This window comes from Limulus polyphemus, unplaced genomic scaffold (assembly GCF_000517525.1).
Source record: "Limulus polyphemus unplaced genomic scaffold, Limulus_polyphemus-2.1.2 Scaffold2659, whole genome shotgun sequence".
Lineage (NCBI taxonomy): Eukaryota > Metazoa > Arthropoda > Merostomata > Xiphosura > Limulidae > Limulus > Limulus polyphemus.
Window position 1 is genome coordinate 122,723 of NW_013668269.1, and position 18,922 is coordinate 141,644.

An 18,922-nucleotide genomic window follows, 5' to 3' on the forward strand; every position below is an offset into this window, starting at 1 on the left:
AATCCTTAAATATGGGTGTGTTAATAATGCTAAATGTGCTATGTTAATTTGACAACGTAAAATGGGCTTTAAATGTTTACATTTTGCAAAATCCATACAGATTATCAAACCTTCTGTTATAAACTACAAGACCTGAACAAAAAGAAGAAGAAAAATCACAGCGTGTTTGTAAATCAATATTTTGCGATAAAAATAAGGGAGAGATACCTGGTATTACTTGCTGGGACGCCCGAACGAGTGAGATTTTGCATAATAAGCGATATTGTCATACAGCGAACAGCATAAGAGCAATTTTGCGCGATCACGACTATTATGTGCTTAAAGTTTCATAAGCGTGACAGCCAAACATGACTAAGCATAATTTTTTAGTCTCGCGAACTAACACAAATGCGAGGATGCATTACCGCGAACTTTTGTAAGGGCGAATGAAAACATTTCTTACAAAAGTGCGAATCTGTGAAAATAAAACAAGTTTTATACCGATCTGTATCAGCATCTTTATGTAAACCTAACACTTTGATTTGATTTAATTATTACTTGTAGCGTTTTAGGTTTATAATGGTGTAACTTATAGACAGGGGCGGTCTTGGTCATTCTAGAGCACCGGACAGAATTCAGTAAGTGGGTTTTCATAACGAAAAGAAAACTCTGGGCCGACTCGAATATGTGCGAGTGGCTTGAGGAGTTAAATAAGCGAGTCACGAGAGGAACGAGTCACTTGTTCAGCGTACGTATGCTTTTCCAAGCTCAACATTGCTTTCAAATTGCCATAAATATAATTTTTTCTAACCCCTCATTGTATAAAATAAAGTAAGGTAAAGTATGAATGCTGTGTATGAAGCGCTCAGAATAAGAACGGCATATCAACAAAAAGTTTATTTTAACATAACACGTACTACATTCACAGAAGTAGATTAAAAGGCATAGCGTCGGGGGTCCTTCCATGTGTGGGACCGGGGCAATTGCTCAGTTTGCCCAATAGGTAAGACCGCCTATGGTTATAGATCAACCCTACCCGGTCGGTGAGGCCTATAGATAAGTAGTTATAAATTTGTATATATAACTACATCAATTCACATATGCAAAATATACCTGCCTAAATAATAAATCAACCAAACATTTTATGCTCTCATAGAAAAATATTACAGTTCGAAGCTAAATGTAAGAAACGTGAAAGTCTAGCAAAAGTGATGTATACAAAAAGTACAAGGTAAAGAAACACTGTGCAAAATAGATAGGGGCATGTATTACTTAATTTGATAAACGTCAGACACAATTTTTAATAATGTAAGATTTTGAATGTTATATGAAATTTGCATTACCAAAACGTCCAAATTTGAGACACACACACACACACTATATATATATATAGTGAATTACATTTGTATGTATTCCTTAGGTTCGTGCATAGATAGTCTTTAAATTAAGAAAATAGAACTTCTGTGACAAAAATATCATGTGTAGTTTAATTATGTATATATCAAGACGAGCCCACCAATGTGACAGTTACTCTTCGGTAGCACTGTCTTCCACCAATTTTGCCAAAATCATAAAGTACCTTTTATAGGTTTTAGTAATGTAAATATCATGTGTAGTTTAATTATGTATATATCAAGACGAGCCCACCAATGTGACAGTTACTCTTCAGTAGCACTGTCTTCCACCAATTTTGCCAAAATCATAAAGTACCTTTTATAGGTTTTAGTAATGTAAATCCTTGTTTTACAATAATTATAAAAATTAGTCAATTCATTTGTTTCTTCATATTCTTGCTTTTTCCATTAACAATGTGTTGGCAACCAGTTTATTACACAAAACATTTGTTCAGTTTGCTGTTGCTGATAGGTCTTATTGTTTCTTTCTTCACATGCACTGCATAATTCAAAGTGTGTAGTGTGGGAGTCATGCTTATGCATATTGGCATTTTTGCTCTTACGCCAAATCACCCAACTTCTCTTGCGAGAAACTGAGGTTATGCTCTCTTTTTATCAATTTGTTACTATTTCAATATTTGTTGTATTGGTTATAGACCATTGCTCGGGTATATGATATATTTAACATGAATTAATGTTACTAGAAATCAAGGAAACATGATATTTACTAGGTTAGTAAAGCAGGTGTACTGCTACATGGGTTTTGTTTTCTTTGTAAAGGAAAAGCAGTAAAGACGTCAGCAAATTTCTTGTGGATGACATGTGTTCAGACTGTTAGTGTTTATGGTCACTGTGATTACCAGAATTTTAACTTTTATGTCTGGCACCAATTCATTTCCAAGTAAGGTAATATTAATCCTGAATGGTTTTATTTTCTATCTATTTAATGATTGTAATTTGTTTGTTCGTTTGTAATTAAGCACAAAGCTACACAATGGACTATCTGTGCTCCGCCCACCATGGGTATTGAAATCTAGGTAACCAGAACTCTATTAGGTTAGGGTTTGGAAAACATATTAATATATGTATGTAGATAAATAAACTTACAGTAGTCTTATGGATGAAATAAACACATGTATAGAGAGATGTTTTCTATCAATTAAAAACACATAATGACAGTAAAAACCATAATCCACAACTGAATCACGCAGACAAATATGTAAAATTAAATAAACAGAAAAAACAATAAGGGCACGTGCCTATGTTACATTTTAAAATCACATCATACATTGGCTTCATAAATTCAAGAGACAGATAAAGTTTCTTGCAAACTTGTTCCAGTTGTTGTTTTTTGATGTATATCACATGACAAAGTTAAATATAGAAAATTAAAGATCTAACAGTTGTGCTAAAGAATTACAAATGAAATTTTCTAGTCTGTTAATCGTCAGACTCATTAGTTGATTACATTAAACTAACCTATTATTGATTTATTCTCACATTAAGTGGCTACAAAATGGCAAAAACTTTCAGCACAAATATTTCTAAAGCTAGTGTTGAGCCAACCTCGTGGTTGCCATTTTGTTTGTTTTTATAATCTCCCATTGACTTGTTTATATCAAGTAAGTTGTTAATCAGATAATAAAAACATGTTTTACTTTCACTAATAAGTGTAATAATGTTATATTTAAAACATCTACTGATTGCAATTAGAAATAATGAAGTAGCCAATTATCTGGTTTATTCATGTACATTGTTTGAACACCATAAGCATAATATTCAATAAATAAGGATTTGAGTAATCAGAATATTTTGTTGTCATCTACTTTATTCACTAAATCTAACTCAAGCTCACTTGATGTCTTATAAAATTTTGGTAGCTTTCAAACAGGTATAGTTTAACACAACTAATACTCACTGCAAAAACTTTCCCACCAAACCATAAACTACTGCTCAACTTACTATATTTACTCCACAACCATGTGAAAAGTCTAATTCTTGCTCTATCCAATTATATTTAAACTTTTTTATAGCTGTTTTCAAAGCTGTGTTTCATTGATAAATAGTTAAACCACGTGATATGACAACGTAAAAGGGGTAGCAACCAAGGCCTGTACATAAACTAAACAGAAAAAGACAAGGGAAATGCTTGAAAATCAAGAAGTGTAAAATACTCTCAAGGGATGATATGCTCTTAGCAAAAACAGTTATTCTTTGAGATGGGCAGAAAAATTGACGTGCATATTTGCAGATAAAATTCTTGGGTGTTGTGTAGAAATGGAAATTTATGCATCTTAAAAATTTCTCTTCATGAATTACACTAAATAAATGTTAGTAAATTATATACAAGATTGATTGAAAATATGAAAAGCCAGAGAAAACCTTGTATTTAGGTACAATAATTTATGATTAAATTACATGGCTAATCCTAAACTATTTCTTATGAAAATATATCATACATACCAAGTAGCACAAAACCTTTAACAACCTGAAAATATGACCACTAAAACTGCTGAATTTGCATTTATTAAAATAAACATATTACTTCCTCAAATTTTCAAACAACCTTTTATATGAAGCTAATAAATTTTGTTACCATAACCAAAAACCACCATTAAAAAACGATTAATTTTGGCTACAGGCCTACGTCAGGTATCAGCTAAATGAATACGTCTTTCATTGTTGAAAAATAAAAAGTATTTTTCAGAATTCTGGCAAGAATGTACAAGATTTGACAAACAATACTGGTATTTATTGAAAAAAATAAAATAAAGAAATATCAAAAACTACTAGATGGAGTATGTATTTTAAATATTTAAAACAAATTATTATTTGTAAAAACTTTTATGCAATTAATATTTTGTTTGCGATTTTGTAAGGTAATAAAGTTTATTAACTCAATATGAAAATTTGTCAAAGAGCTCTGTGTTGTTTAAATGATGTTGGACTTCATTACATTAATTATAAATTAGAAAAATATTAAATATAACTGACTAGTGAGATTACTAGTTGGTACAGGTTGTCATAAATTTTGTTTGATTTATAGTAATGGTTGGTTGCCATAGTAACCAAAGTCATATCAGATATAGGTTCAAAGGTTGGATGTAACATGGATTTTCTGAAACTAGGATTGACTCAAAGCATTTTTATATAGGTTTCAAGCTTGTAACTGAAAAAATTCCATGGAACCTTTTTTTGAACCCTTTGCTCCCCTGTCTAGATATAAAATATCTACAGATTCTTTAAATTGTATTGGAAATTTGACTGGGAAATATATTTATTGATAATTTTGAGTAACATAGGGGTAATTTTGCTTTGTAAGACAAGTAATACAAATACAAGCTTCAAAATGAGATACAAGATTTGCACACCAATATATATATGTATGTGTGTATATATAGTTGAGGAGAAACCAAATTGTAAGTATGACTTCTAACACCAGAAGGATTTAAGGGAACCTGAAACAGGCTGAACTGTGTAGGTTGGATAAATCCAAGAAAATTTATAGGAAGATTTTTTCTTCAGTTTTATCCACCAATCGTTTTCAGTGGTTAAGCCATTTATGAAGTATCACACAATGATTTAGATGTACATTTACTTGTAAATGTTCTGATGAATATTTTGATTAAGTTTGTGATGCTTGGGGTTTTGTATAAATAATTAGCTTTAAATAGTCAAGGTCTTCATAACAGGTCTGTGAGTGTTTATCATATCATTCTTGGTAATTTCTTCTTCCCTTCTAGTAGTGCTTAGACCTGAGTAAAAATAAAAAACAAACTAAATTAGAAAATCTGACTGAATTATATCTAAGGATTTTGTTTGGAGGCTTAGTTATTTATTTGTTTGTGTAACTTTTATCCTTAACCTAGAAAATCTGTGTTTTTCAAAATGCTTTTACAAAACTAGTTAATTTATTCATGAGGTTCTTACTTTTTCACCTGCTTAATATGAATGTGAAAGGCAAAGAAAAGATACAAGAACACTAAATATAATACTTGGGTTATTAAAAGATATTTAGTAATGACTTTTGTTATATTTCTGTTGTTTTAGCGGTTCAATTGCTTTGACATCTATCTCCATCAACAGTGGTTTTGCAGCTGTAGTCATCACTTATGGGTTAATTCCAGGGTTTGGTATAGGAATAGCTTACATTCCACCATTCACATTAGCTATGCAGGTAAGCTTCCTTTCAGTTTCATCTTATGCTTATTACAAACTTAAACCATGATAAATCTTCATTACTTTTTTTCTCCCACAAAAATGTGGTATATGTATGTTCTATAAAAAGAATGTACACAAAGTGTCAGTATTTGAAGAATATTAACCCTTTGGGGGTCAAAGTGCACATCACAACCTTTTACAAAGTGCCATTCAGTGTGGTATTAAGTATTTGTTGTCAGACTTATCAACTATTCATTTTACCCTAAATAACTGATTAAGTGACAATTTGTGGCAGAGGAGAGTAAATATCAGATACAATGTCAGAGTTTTATAGGTTATGCAAATGCAATATGCCAACTGGACAGATGGATATAGGTATTTTTATTCTTCACATGAACATTACCTTACACTCCAACTTGTTTGAGTCAGACTGACATAGTCTATTTCCAGATATGTCTTGAGTACAAATATGTGTGTAACACATTTGATTTTTTGTGTACAACAGACTTGTATATTTTACTAAAAGCTTGCCTTGTTTCATGTAGATACACAAAGTAAATTTGGAATTATAGTCAACATTTCTTTTCCAGCACAGGGTTGGTCAAACGGCCTGACCCTGTGCACTTTTGGTTAAATAATGTGTTTTTTAATGTTTGTCTTGAAACAACAACATTAAAATTCTAATCAACAACACTATTATATGTGATTAAGATAATAAAAGCACAAGAATGATATATTGAAAATTACTCTGTGTTTTGTTAGTTCTTTTATAACATTCAACTCTGCAAAGATTATAATGGATCTGAAAATATTTCTTTTGTACTTAAAACTACATGTGTTTATTAATACATTTCTTCATGTTCTCATCATTCTATTAATGCTCCAGATATATGGTTTAGCAGTAAAATTTTCAAGTTGAATATTTCCGGTACTGAATAAAAATAAAGCAGTGTTTTATCACAAGTGTAACTAAATTTTTATTTTTGTTCTTTGTATAACTCTATGTGAACTTACTATTACTATATTTTCTTCTGCAATCACTTAATATTGTTTTAGCAATTTTGCATACTTGTATTTAGTAACTAACACAAACTTTAGAATTTTGAATAACACCACTTAGATGACTTGGTGTGTCCTCTGGGCAACCTTTTTATGAATATATATAACAAGGCTTTTCCTAATGCACAGTTTTACACAAATGAGCAGTTCTAAAAGTTATTGTTCAGTTGTAACCAAATATTTATGAAGTTTTAAATTGCATAATATACAGAAAAAGAAACTGATTTAATACTGCATTTCTTTATTGAACATTAGACCTAAACTTTGAATGTTAAATGGCATATAGCTATATGTTCAACACAATTACCAGTATTAAATCAAAATTTCTTGGGCTTTGTCTTGCACTTGCTGCTGATCTTGTCTCTGGAGATATTGGTTCCACTGTCTGCTTGAGTTCTTTTGACACTTTCCTCAAGAAAAATATCATAAAAATACCACTTTTATTTTCCCTTTGGTCTGTCTGTGACTCTGTAACTGTGCTTCTTGAGCCAAAACAGAGCAGCACAATATTTACAAAGTAGAATATTGTAGTGGACAAAGAGGGAGAGATTATCAAACTCTTAATGCATAGCTGACCTGTCAGGGTGTTGCTGAAACTAATTAGGTGCTAAATGTGTGGATTAACTGCAAGAACATGAGCAAGCAGTGTTGACTTTTGTATTGTGTTTAGATTCAGCAAGCAAATGCACCACATTTCAAAGAGGCTTCTTGCATATTTCTTTAACATCAGCTCACAATACTTTAGTCCAAACTCTTCCATGTCCAAATCAGAGCAAATAACTGCATACATGGCATCGAGATTCAAGATGACAGAAAGCTTGTTGATGAACAGGTGCTCATCATTATCAGAGAATCTCTGTTTAAGAAACTCTACAAATAAATCAATTATTTCATTCTTGAACACAGCTGTCCTGCCCATCTGTAACAAATTAGTGGTGTTCTTTGCACTGCTGAGCTATGATGTGGAGCTTTACATCCTTCAGGTGCACTTGTCTATCTTATTCACTTTGCTCCATTTGTTCTTGCAGTGTAGCAACTTAACCTCTTAGTAGCAATGTCCCTTTCAATGAACTAAGTTTTAGCTTCACTTGGGATGCCATTCTACCCGCATTCAGGATGGTTACAGAGTCAGATTGGTGGATTCAAGGTGGATTCCAGTACCTGTCTCTTCAGTTTACCCCCTCTGGGATATGAACTTCTACCCACTTGTTTGCTGTGCATGGCATCCCATGAAGGGAGCAGAGGATACTGGTGGTTGAGGGGTGCCACTTGATGGGTCAGTTTATATCAGTGGCACTTTGACACATCACTTTGGCCTTTAATTCCTGTAGATGGGTGGCTTTGGGGTGGCTCCCCCAGGGTAAATTGGCTGGATCTATTGGACTAGCATCAACTAAGTACCAGTGTTGGAATTTCTCAATGGGTGTTGTGGACCTTGTGTTTGATGCTGTTGTTTGGGTATAGTGCCCACGAAACCCTGGCATAGCCACAATGTCATTGTTTGGCATTGTAGTGCTTCCCCTTGTATGGCTCCATGGTGGATGGGGTCAGTGGGAACTGAATTTTCTCCATTTTTATGGATCCTGCACCCAGTGACCCAAAAGAAACCAATAACAAACCACTTTTATAGGAAAGTGACCACATTTATAAGAGACTGATCAGTAGTCACTACCCCAATCTATTTCTGTACCTTGATTTTTCATTCTTCATCAGACAAACCTTTAGGTCAAATGACTCCCCTTTTTTTTTCAGAAGGGATTAGAGGGGCTTGCTGGCTCTCCAAAGTCAGTTAAGAAGCTACGTTGTGGGTACATCTTGATGGAAACATCTACACCAAAACACAGCAAAGTCCTCTTGAAATCGAAGGCCATTGGTGATATACCTATTGCAGTTACCACCCATGCTATTTTGAATTCTTCACAAGGAGTTATTGTTGAGAGGGATTTAAGGAACATCCGTGAGTCAGAGATCCACTCTTGTTTCTCCATCCAAGGAGTTTCTGTTGTGCAACGTATCTCTACTCATAAAGATGGAAGCATGCTGCCTACTGATGTCTTATATTGACATTTACATCTCCATGTTTGCCTGCCACTATTAACTCAGGTTATCTGAACTGTAAGGTATGGCCTGATATTCCTAACCCTCTTAGGGTGAGTTGTATGCCATTTCACTTTCCTTGGATCACATATTCAAAAACTACTAGCCCACTTTTCTCTGTGTATTCTGTTTGTACTCAATTTTTTTTGGATACCTGGCCATGTTGGTATTTGTGGGAATGAGCTTTCTGACACCATGGCTAAGTCTGTCTGCTCTGGTATTGTCACAGCCATACCTGTCCCATATGTGGACTTTGGTCCTGTGATCAAGGTACGGCTTCATGCCAGTTAGCAGCCAATTTGGGGTGAGCAACTTCATAACAAGCTTTTCAGATCAAACCTATGATTGTTGTTGTTTGGCCGTCTAGTTTCCATAAGGATTGAGGGAAGGAAGTTGGGTTTCGATTTGGGGGGAGCAAATTCATAACAACCTTTTCCAAATCACATCTTCTGTTATTCCTTGGCTATCTTGTTTCCATAAAGATCAGAGGGAGGATGTTGTTTTGCTTAGGCTATGCATTAATCACATTTTTTTACTCATCATTTTTTTATATGATGAGTGATCTTTGTGACAATCAGGTCATAATTGTCCATGTTTTTACTTTTGTACCATCATTATGAATGTGAGTGGCAGCACCATTTTAGACATGTATTTTCTAATAGTTTACTCCTGATGTTTTTACAGTGTCATTGTTGATGGTGACACTGTCCAACTTGATTGTGTTTTTATTTTTTTTGTGTCCATTAGGTTTTTTTTACCTGATTTTTTGACATTATTTCACTTTTATCTTGTTCTCGTTTTACATTTTATGGTACTTTACTTCTTTTTGCATTTTAATGGTTGTTTGGTGCAGACAGTCTTGCTGCTTTGTGATATAAAGCACCAAACTACCAACCAACCGAGTCAGATTGGAGCTGCTTTTGATATCTGGAGAAGACATCAAGTGTATTAGCCATAAATGCCAGCAATCTGAGATTGTCAGTGTTTGTGAGGAAGTGAAAAATCCACTAGCTGACTTCTCTTTGGGGTTCTGAAAGAACAGAACAAGTTATGCTAGGAAGGCATAATGGCAATGAAGAGATTGGAAGTAAATTTTATCCATCTCACTTCAAAATCTCTTGGTAAATTCATTAGTTGGAGATTGTAATGAGCAGCCATAACCTGTAACTCATAGGAATGGAGTCCTGACATATGGAAGAAAGAGCACATCCCAATCAGCTATTGGAAAATATGACTAACCTCCAAAATTGTATCACTCACTGACTACCAAATCAGATTGGACCTACTCACATAACACCAAATCTTCAGGAGAAGCAGCAGCTCAACATCTGAGTTGTGTTTGCATACATCTAATCATGTTCCACAGACTACCATTCTACCCAGTATTCGTATTTGTTCCACCTATGACAAGTGAGTATATCTGGGTGAAGATTTCCATAAATTCCTGTTCCCAAATTGTGTTTAAGTATGCCGACTCTGCACAAAACACACTTTGCACTCTGCTTTTCAGGCTCATCAGCACCAAAGAAGTACTGAATTTCTTTGCCAGTCTTTGTCGCCAACTTAATTACATAGACTTCGTTGATTTGGGTCCTGTAAATTCTGCCATCATAGTGGAGAGATAGTACCAGTCTTTTTGAGCATCTCATCTGTCATGTGCTGCCTGTCACCCTCAGTAATATATTCCAGGAATTCTTGATCGCTCTTTGAATAAGATACTGAAGTTCTCTGACTCCAATATTCTTTAGTCTATTATCATTCATTTGGAATCTCTGTTACTGCTGCTTGACTTGAAAATGAATGTGCAGACGAGGTAAGTTTTTTAGCATCATTGTAGATTTGTACCATGAAACAGCCTACTGTGTTGGCTAGTTTCTCATTTACTTTAACACTTTTCTCCCCATTTGGCTGGACTGTGCTACTTGCACTGGAGGAATAGACTTAAACTGAAATGTTTTCAGGGTTTCTTTATAGTAAGCAATTTTTATGTGAGTACTCACTGCATCCTTGAGAAAAATTATACCATTCTCGTGGGCAATCAGTAAAAGCTTGGAATTTCTAATATACAGTTTGATCAAGGCATGCATCAGATGTAGTGGTGACCTTCTTTATGGATACGGAACATGGAACTGTCTTTTGGGGATTTCTGCTCTGTTGATGTGTCAGATTTAGAAGTTAGGCAGAAGCAGATGAGTCAGTGCTGCATCGTAGAAGATCTGTGGACCCAAGGTTTGTGGCACCATATTTGAGGACTGGGGCCGTAGTAACACTGAATGTGTTTGAGGCTACAAGTTTTTAGTGAGCCATCGTTGTGTGAAGCCACCTAGAGCTGGGGAAAAAGAAAGTGTGTTCTTCTTCTTATCTATGTGGAGTTGATATTTATAGTTATCTGAAAGTTTATCTCATTAGTTTAAGCATATCACATCATTCATGTACGTGCACTTATTTCTCAAGATAAAATTCAATTTTCCATGGAAATGTTTGTTTTTTAGCCTTTACATCTATATAGATCACACTTTATGACAATACTAAATGGTCTGTACTACTAAGCTTCTATTCCTGTTCATTTGTTTGGACTTAATAGTACGTAATGGTTTGTAATGCTAAAAAGTATAATACAGGCAAAAAAAGAAACAAATTGTGAGAAAAATAACTTTTTCTTGAGAAATGATTGCATATATATGTATATTACCTTTGAAGTAATGAAAAAATACTCAAGTTCACTTACATTGTAAACATCTGAACAAGCTAAAAATATATTTGAAATCTGAAATAGCCACTTATAGAAAACAACGTTTGATGCAGTGAAACAAATTGTCATTAAGCTGTCTTTTGTACTTGCATTATGTAGACTAAAGTTATAAATAATGCTTAGAAGGGTTAGCTTAATGATCAAAAGTTAAGAAGGTCCATGGTCACAAACATTCATTCCAACCTACTCTGTGTTGTTCTAGTTTGACTTTATGGCTGTTATCATTCATGCCTTAATCAAAGTTCTAATTCAGTCATGGACACAGAATGAATTTGATAGGGGCTCAAATTTTCAAAGTTGATTCTAATTATAGCAAAATATATGTTATAGACATATTTGCAGTTCTGAATTTTCATTAGGAAAAGGTTTGATATACAGAAATAGCATTCGTGTATTTGATGCAAGTCACTTACAATGTGGCCTAATTGATACAGTAGCAAGACCTCACAAACCTGCTTGGCCACAACAACAGAGAAGACTAAAATTCTGTGTTCTTTCTGCCTGCGGGAGTTGAATTTTTAAGCTATATAAAGTATTAAAGTAGCTTTTTAAACTATTATATGTGATGAAGTGTTACAGTACCTTAGTGATATTTTAAACATTTGATATATAGCTAGTATATTTATCAAGAAGTTTCCATCTAAAACTAATATTATCAAACTCTTGTTTTTGTTACAACTGTTCAGGTTTTATAAGCTCATTTGTTTTACATGTATTTTGTCTCAAAACTGAGTACTTTTTGTAAGGTGAATAAAAACAGTGATGCTATCGTGCAGAAACTATAATTATTTGTAAAATACATTTTATTTTAGCAAAATAGTATTCAGAATTAAGATTCTAAATTTTCAATATTCTGGATTAAGGGCAGTGTCTTTAGTTTCATTCTCTATGAGGGCACTCGATAAAGCATGCTGTATGGTATACCACTAACTTTCAAACATCTCGGAAGGATAACCAATATTAAAACGCTTGCGATGTTTATTGGATCGGCTCTTAACCATATACTGTAATAAACGTTTTCACAGATTGAAAGTGCAATATTATTACTCTGGGGAAATTCTCATTGTAAACACTGTAGGATACATAAGCTGATAAATTCCACATTGTGTTCTCGGATCAGGGGTTAAGTCTGCTTATTTCTGTGCACGTGCTTTGTTGCTCTCAAGAGTATTGTATTATGGTGTTACGTAAACAGTCTGACACAAGTGGTAATTTGTTGCTTTATTTTCAGTGGATTTCACTTCAGTCATTGAAACTAAAATAAACACAGAAAATAAGTTTGAAATGTTTAGCACTTTAAACTTTGAAGAGAAGTGCTTTGTAACTTTGTAACCAATAATAAAGAAAAAAGGGCACAGTTAATATACCCGCTGAGACCTCTTGTTGACAATGCTCTATGTCATGGCAATGTGCAACTCACGAACACCCGTGCCCTGCACACAACAAACAAAATAGGGGCCTTAAAATTCAGAAATTTAGTAAGGTCAATATTGAATCCAGCTTTGAGTGGCTCTCTTTTTTTAACTATATACACATATATTATGTTTATCACTTATACTCAGTTAGTGGTCTTTCAGAATAAAAGAGCTTTTATTGGTACTGTGTAAACTTATCACCAATTTACCTATTTAGTAACATTATATATTTCTGTTTCAGAGAAAAATGCTTTTATTAATCCTGTGTACTTTTGTTCATTTTTGTCTATGATTTTTTTAAAAAATATTATACACATCTTTTTCAGTGGTTTCCATATAGAAAAGGACTAGCCCTTGCTTTGGTAACAGCAGGTTTTGGAGTTGGTCCTGTAGCTTTCAATAACATTCAAACAGCCTTTGTAAATCCAACCAATGTTTCACCTGCTGATGATGGGTAAGCCTTCTTCATGTTGAATGTAGTGTTATAGTGAATGGTGAGTAAGCCTTCTGCATATTGAATATAATGTTGTAGTGAACGATTGGTAAACCTACTTTATTTTGAATGTAGTGTTGTGGTGAATGATTGATAAGCCTTCTTCACTTTGAATGTAATGTTGTAGTGAATGATTGGTAAGCTATCTTTATTTTGAATGTAGTGTTGTAGTGAATGATGGGTAAGCCTTCTTTATTTTGAATGTAGTGTTGTAGTGAATGATGGGTAAGCCTGTCTTTATTTTGAATGTAAATATTGTAGTGGATGATTGGTAAGCTGTCTTTATTTTGAATGTAGTGTTGTAGTGAATGATGGGTAAGCTTCTTTATTTTGAATGTAATGTTGTTGTGAATGATTGGTAAGCCTTCTTTATTTTGAATGTAATGTTGTGGTGAATGATTGGTAAGCCTTCTTTATTTTGAATGAAATGTTGTAGTGAATGATTGGTAAGCCTTCTTTATTTTGAATGTAGTGTTGTAGTGAATGATTGGTAAGCCTTCTTTATTTTGAATGTAGTGCTGTAGTGAATGATGGGTAAGCCTTTTTTATTTGGATTGCAATGTTATTGTGAAACTCTAGGGTAAATGGACACCATCCATTCACTTTTTTTTATGTTGGGCATGCCTTGATATTTGTTGTAATTTCTATTATTAATTATGTAAAAAAGAATTAATTGTTTATCTTTATGAAATATTGTTAGAAAACTGAACAGAGAAATGAGTTTCATTGTATCTCACTTAAAGCCTAATGAAAATTTTAGTTGTTGAGCCAGCAAGCTTGATATTCTATTGTTGAAAATCCTAAAGCCTAGGCACTTTTTCATACATCCAGAATTATAACTTAGATTGAATGCTGTACTGATCTAGTGGGGATATGTTTTTGAATTCATCATAGTAAAACTGTGTTGAAATATAAATATTTACCGTTTACTTAAAAGTATGGTGATATAACCCACATTTATAGTTTATACCTCATAGCATTCCTGCAATAGTGTTGGTTCAATTAAAGGAAGTTTATCAGGAATTGACAAGATTGAAAAGAAAAAAGAGCAGTGTTGACTTAAAAACATTTAAGTAATAACAAGAAAGCTGATTCTTTTGAACACCCTTTTGAGTTTGATATCCTATTGTGATGTTGTTAGTGATAAAATACACATACTGCTGATTTCATTGTTCTATACATAATGAAAATATATGTAATAATTTCCAGTATATATATATATATATACTGATTGTTTGGTATCATCTAAGTTGTTATTTGCTAACTTTTGATATATTCTATTTCATTGTTTTTATGTGTATTCTCATATAATTATCATCTCCAACCAATCAGGTCTTCTGTTACCTAGAAGACATTATTATACAAGATTTGGACCTTGATCACTCTTCTTGTAATAGGCATTGGTTATCCAGAGCTTACTAGAGCCCACAAAGTGAACTTGGTTTGAGCCAGGCTTGTAAAGCAAAGCATGGTGAAACTTCTTTTCTTCCATGCTGGAGGATGTTTTATCAGCCTTATATTCACTCATGTATCTTCCTGTGGTTAGAATGACATTCTTGTAGACAAACTAAATGTTAAAAGCAAGAACCTTACAGCATCATATTTTTTATTTCATGTTCTAGGATCTTTTGCCAACCTTATATTCACCTGTTTGTCTTTCTGTGGTTATGCTGACACTCTTGTAGACAGCTAGTGTTGGTGTGGTAATTATAAAGGTTCCAAGTGATTTCATTATACTGGTTACTTCATCCATCACATTGAATTCCTGCTACGTCAGTTATTTTGAATTCCTCGTTTAGTAGGATTAATGATTGATATTAGCTGGGAATTTACAAAGATACATGTATGTAGTGGAACACAGCTATCAAGCATGGACTTTTGGTTGTGTTTTCTAGTATGCCTATGGCATAAACTGCTCTTTTTGGCAACATTCAAACATGATTTTTCTACATTCCCATATATAATGTGAAATTGAAAACTGATGGAGGGTTACTTTGCAATGTTAAAACAAAGTATGACAATGACTAGTTAGTATCTTCAAAGTATTTGCTGTTAGATGCACATGATACACACTATTGACTAATTCATGTCTTTTTGTTTCATTAATACCTTCTGGCTGTGGTACTTAAGTATGCTTGCTCCTAGTTTTTGGTTTATTAATGCTTAGGTCTTTGCTAGTTTTCATGTTAAATATGTCTCTACTACAAGGCATTTCTTGCAGTTTTTCATTTGGTTACTCATTCAGGTGATATGTGTATTTTGTTTACAAAAGAAAGTCTGGTTTTTTGTCCTGATTTTTTTTAGATAGGAAATACTTTCCAGTACTAGTTTTATTTCTACCCATTCCTTCTGAATAATTTGTACTTTACACATACTTTCGTTACTGAATTACAAACTGTAGCACTGACTGCACTTGTTTTTTTATATGTCTAAAGGCACATTTGAAAAAGAAATATTTGAAGTTGCCAGACCATTTCTGTGTTTGGTATTTATGCTGTTTCTAGTTCCATTAACTGGCTGAATGGTGCATGAATGTATTGAAACCTATTTTCAGAACTACATCAAGTTTACTAGTTAAGCAGCACTATATACAAATTATTAGTTGGTGAGATCTTGTAAGTTTTCACACAACTAAGTTAGTGCTGACTGTAGATCCAGTCAGTTCTACATTATGTGTAAAACTGTTTAAGAGGTGAATTCAAGCTATTGTAACTTGTAACTGTGCTTTATAAAAGCAATGAAAACAGGAAATTTTGCTGATCTTACAGTGAGGTAATGTTACTTGTGATTTACATTTATTAGCAACGTTACTGATTTACATAATTTAAAAGAAAATACAATAGTGGAAATAATTATGGAAGTGAAGAGTAATAAGGATATAAAAGGCAAATACTGTGAGAGTATCATTCCATTATTGTGTGAAAAAGAACTACACCGGCATACAGTCACACATTGTAGTTTACACTGTTATTGGTTGTTATCCAACAAATCAGAAAGTGCCTCACCAGAATAAAGGGTATAAAAGTACAAGCAATCATGCTATGGCCAGTACTACTAGTGTGGTTCCATTTATAGTTCTGAAGACTGAAAGACCACATGAAAAGCACATATAAATCAAATTTTTGACTCATTAAGGATATTCTATGCAAAAGTTGCATCTAGACTCCATTTTTCAGGAATAGCTGTATGCAAGACTCTGAATAGGGTACTGAAACTTACACTGTTAATAACATAAGGTAGAAAACTAAAATTCTCTAAAATATAGTAATTTACCCGGTATGTATGTTTGTGGTGTTCCTATTTTTCTGAATTTCAATTCACAGATTATCTTAATCCCAGCCTACACAATAAGCTTGTATATCATTATCTTAATCCATTGAGCTTAGGAATATTATGTTATTCCATCAAATTTATGCATTGAATGTATCATTCAAATAAACTTATGTAATGATTAGGGCTGAACATTTTGTGGTATTTGCTAATTGATTAATTGTACATACCATGGTTTGAGGAGCACTACTAACATATTAATCAAAAGTTATTGGTTGGTGCAGTGTTTCTCAAATCATGGTATGTATAAGAAGATAAAAAAGTTGGCAGTGGGTGCTACCAGATGTCTTCAGTAGCTTAAAATTAGTGACAGTGACAAGATAGCCTTAGTAGCTTTGCTATAACAAAGAAAGGGTGAGGAAGTTTGATATGATATGAATCAAAACCAAGACCCTCGATGGTGAGCCCTCCTCCCAAATCACTAAAGCTGAATAAACTTGAAATAAAAAGAATACAAGTTATTAAGCTAAAATTGGGCGGAGAATAGATAAACCATTATGTAGCTCTGTGCTTGACAATAAACAATCAATATTTCAGTTACTTGAATAGTTGGAATAATTGGAAGACCTAATTTTGATTATTTTGTTATTTTCATGATAATCAGTTTAATCATTATTTCAATTAGTTTATTATATTTGTGATAATTGTAATTTTTATTAATTGATCATTAAAATTATTGAATTATCGATTAATTGATGTAATTAGAATAATGATAGACACATTTTTTTGAAATAATATGTTGAATGTATTACTTCACCAAACCTATATATTAAAATGTATTGTCCGTACATGCCTTTATATTGAATATATATTCCAACAAACCTATATATATTTAGGGTTTGAAACTAAGGATCTTTTAATGTTTTTGAAATAATTAAAATAAAAAATGTTAAGTGAATTAAAATATGTTTCGAAAAAAAAACAATTAATAACAAACTCCTATCTATAGTCTAGTAGAGGTAGAGCTTGATTAAGAAAATATTGTAAGAGAAGATAATTACACTGCAGTATTTTTACCACAAATATTCTGTACTAAAACTTAGACAACATTGAAATAAAAGAAAGTTTTTTTCAGAGGTCAGGTATTTGGAGGTAAAAAAATATATTCTGAGTCATCTTTGGGGATTATATGTGTCATAAAGCAGTAAGTATTAGTCACATCACAAAAAGTAGTATGTCATTGGAATCAACATGAACTATACATTTTATTGATGTAATTCACTTTTGTGTTGAGTGAACTAGTACAGGTTGGTATGCAATCTTCCAGCAAAAAAAGCCTCAAATATCAGAATTTGATTTTTTTTTTACAAAAACTGGCAAGTAAAGGATTGACATGTATTTGTGTATTTGTCATAAACGTTGTTATATACAGAAAATTAGACAAAATTAGATCAATGGAAAGTGGCTTCTTGGCAGAGCCAACTATTTGGGGGAGGGGGGGTATGAAATTCCTTGACTTGACTTCAGAGATTATAAGGACTGTAGATCAGTAGGTGTTGGCTGTATGACAAAAAAGTAATATATTGTTGGAATCAGAATTAACTACACTTTTTGATGATCAAACACATTAGTTCCAAAGATATTTTGGAGACTTTCTCTTCAGTGGCCCATATAATCAATGAAGTTGAGTCAGGGGATTTTTGTTCCACCCCCACCCCCCAAAAAAAACAACAAAAAACTCCCTTCTCTACAGTGGTATCTTGGGTTATTTCTACCAGTTTTCTAACAGAATTTTAAGTAACTATATATTCTTATTTTATGTTTTTACAGATATTTCACAGATAAGGACCTTCTAGATAAGGTTCCTTATGTTATGCTAGTCATGGGAGGTGTTTATTCCACTATCCAAATCATTGCTTGCTGCCTGCTTTTTCCACAACAAGGAATTACTGATACAAAGGTAAAAATAAAAGCATGATATAGAGATAAAATACTTGACATGTTACTGCACTTCATTAAAAAAGATTGTGTAAACTACATATAAAAATGTTGATTGCATGCACAGAAGCAACTTTATTACAACCAGTAAGATGCATCAAAAGGAGCTGGGCTATTAAAAAAAACATTTCATTAATATAAGTAAAATAACCCACATTTACTACAAAATCTTCACAAGAATAATGAATGCTATTTCTTCAGAAATATTCATGTACACATACTTAGGATAGAAATTAAAGTAGAATATGAAAATTTCAAAGTATTTGTTTGACACAGCATGAAAGATGATGCAGTGTGATTTGAT

The 18,922-nt window shown here is 33.0% G+C and overlaps 1 protein-coding gene across 3 annotated transcripts in view; it reads left to right on the forward strand.

Annotated features, from left to right (window-relative positions):
* Window positions 1-18,922, forward strand: part of LOC106467555 (monocarboxylate transporter 9-like) — a 100,405-nt gene that overhangs the window by 63,149 nt on the left and 18,334 nt on the right. For all 3 annotated transcript variants that reach the window (XM_022395756.1, XM_013927915.2, XM_022395757.1), the window contains 3 exons: window positions 5,424-5,550; window positions 13,184-13,311; window positions 18,451-18,580. In XM_022395756.1, the coding sequence (XP_022251464.1) occupies window positions 5,424-5,550; window positions 13,184-13,311; window positions 18,451-18,580 (385 nt within the window). The remainder of the gene's footprint in view (window positions 1-5,423; window positions 5,551-13,183; window positions 13,312-18,450; window positions 18,581-18,922) is intronic.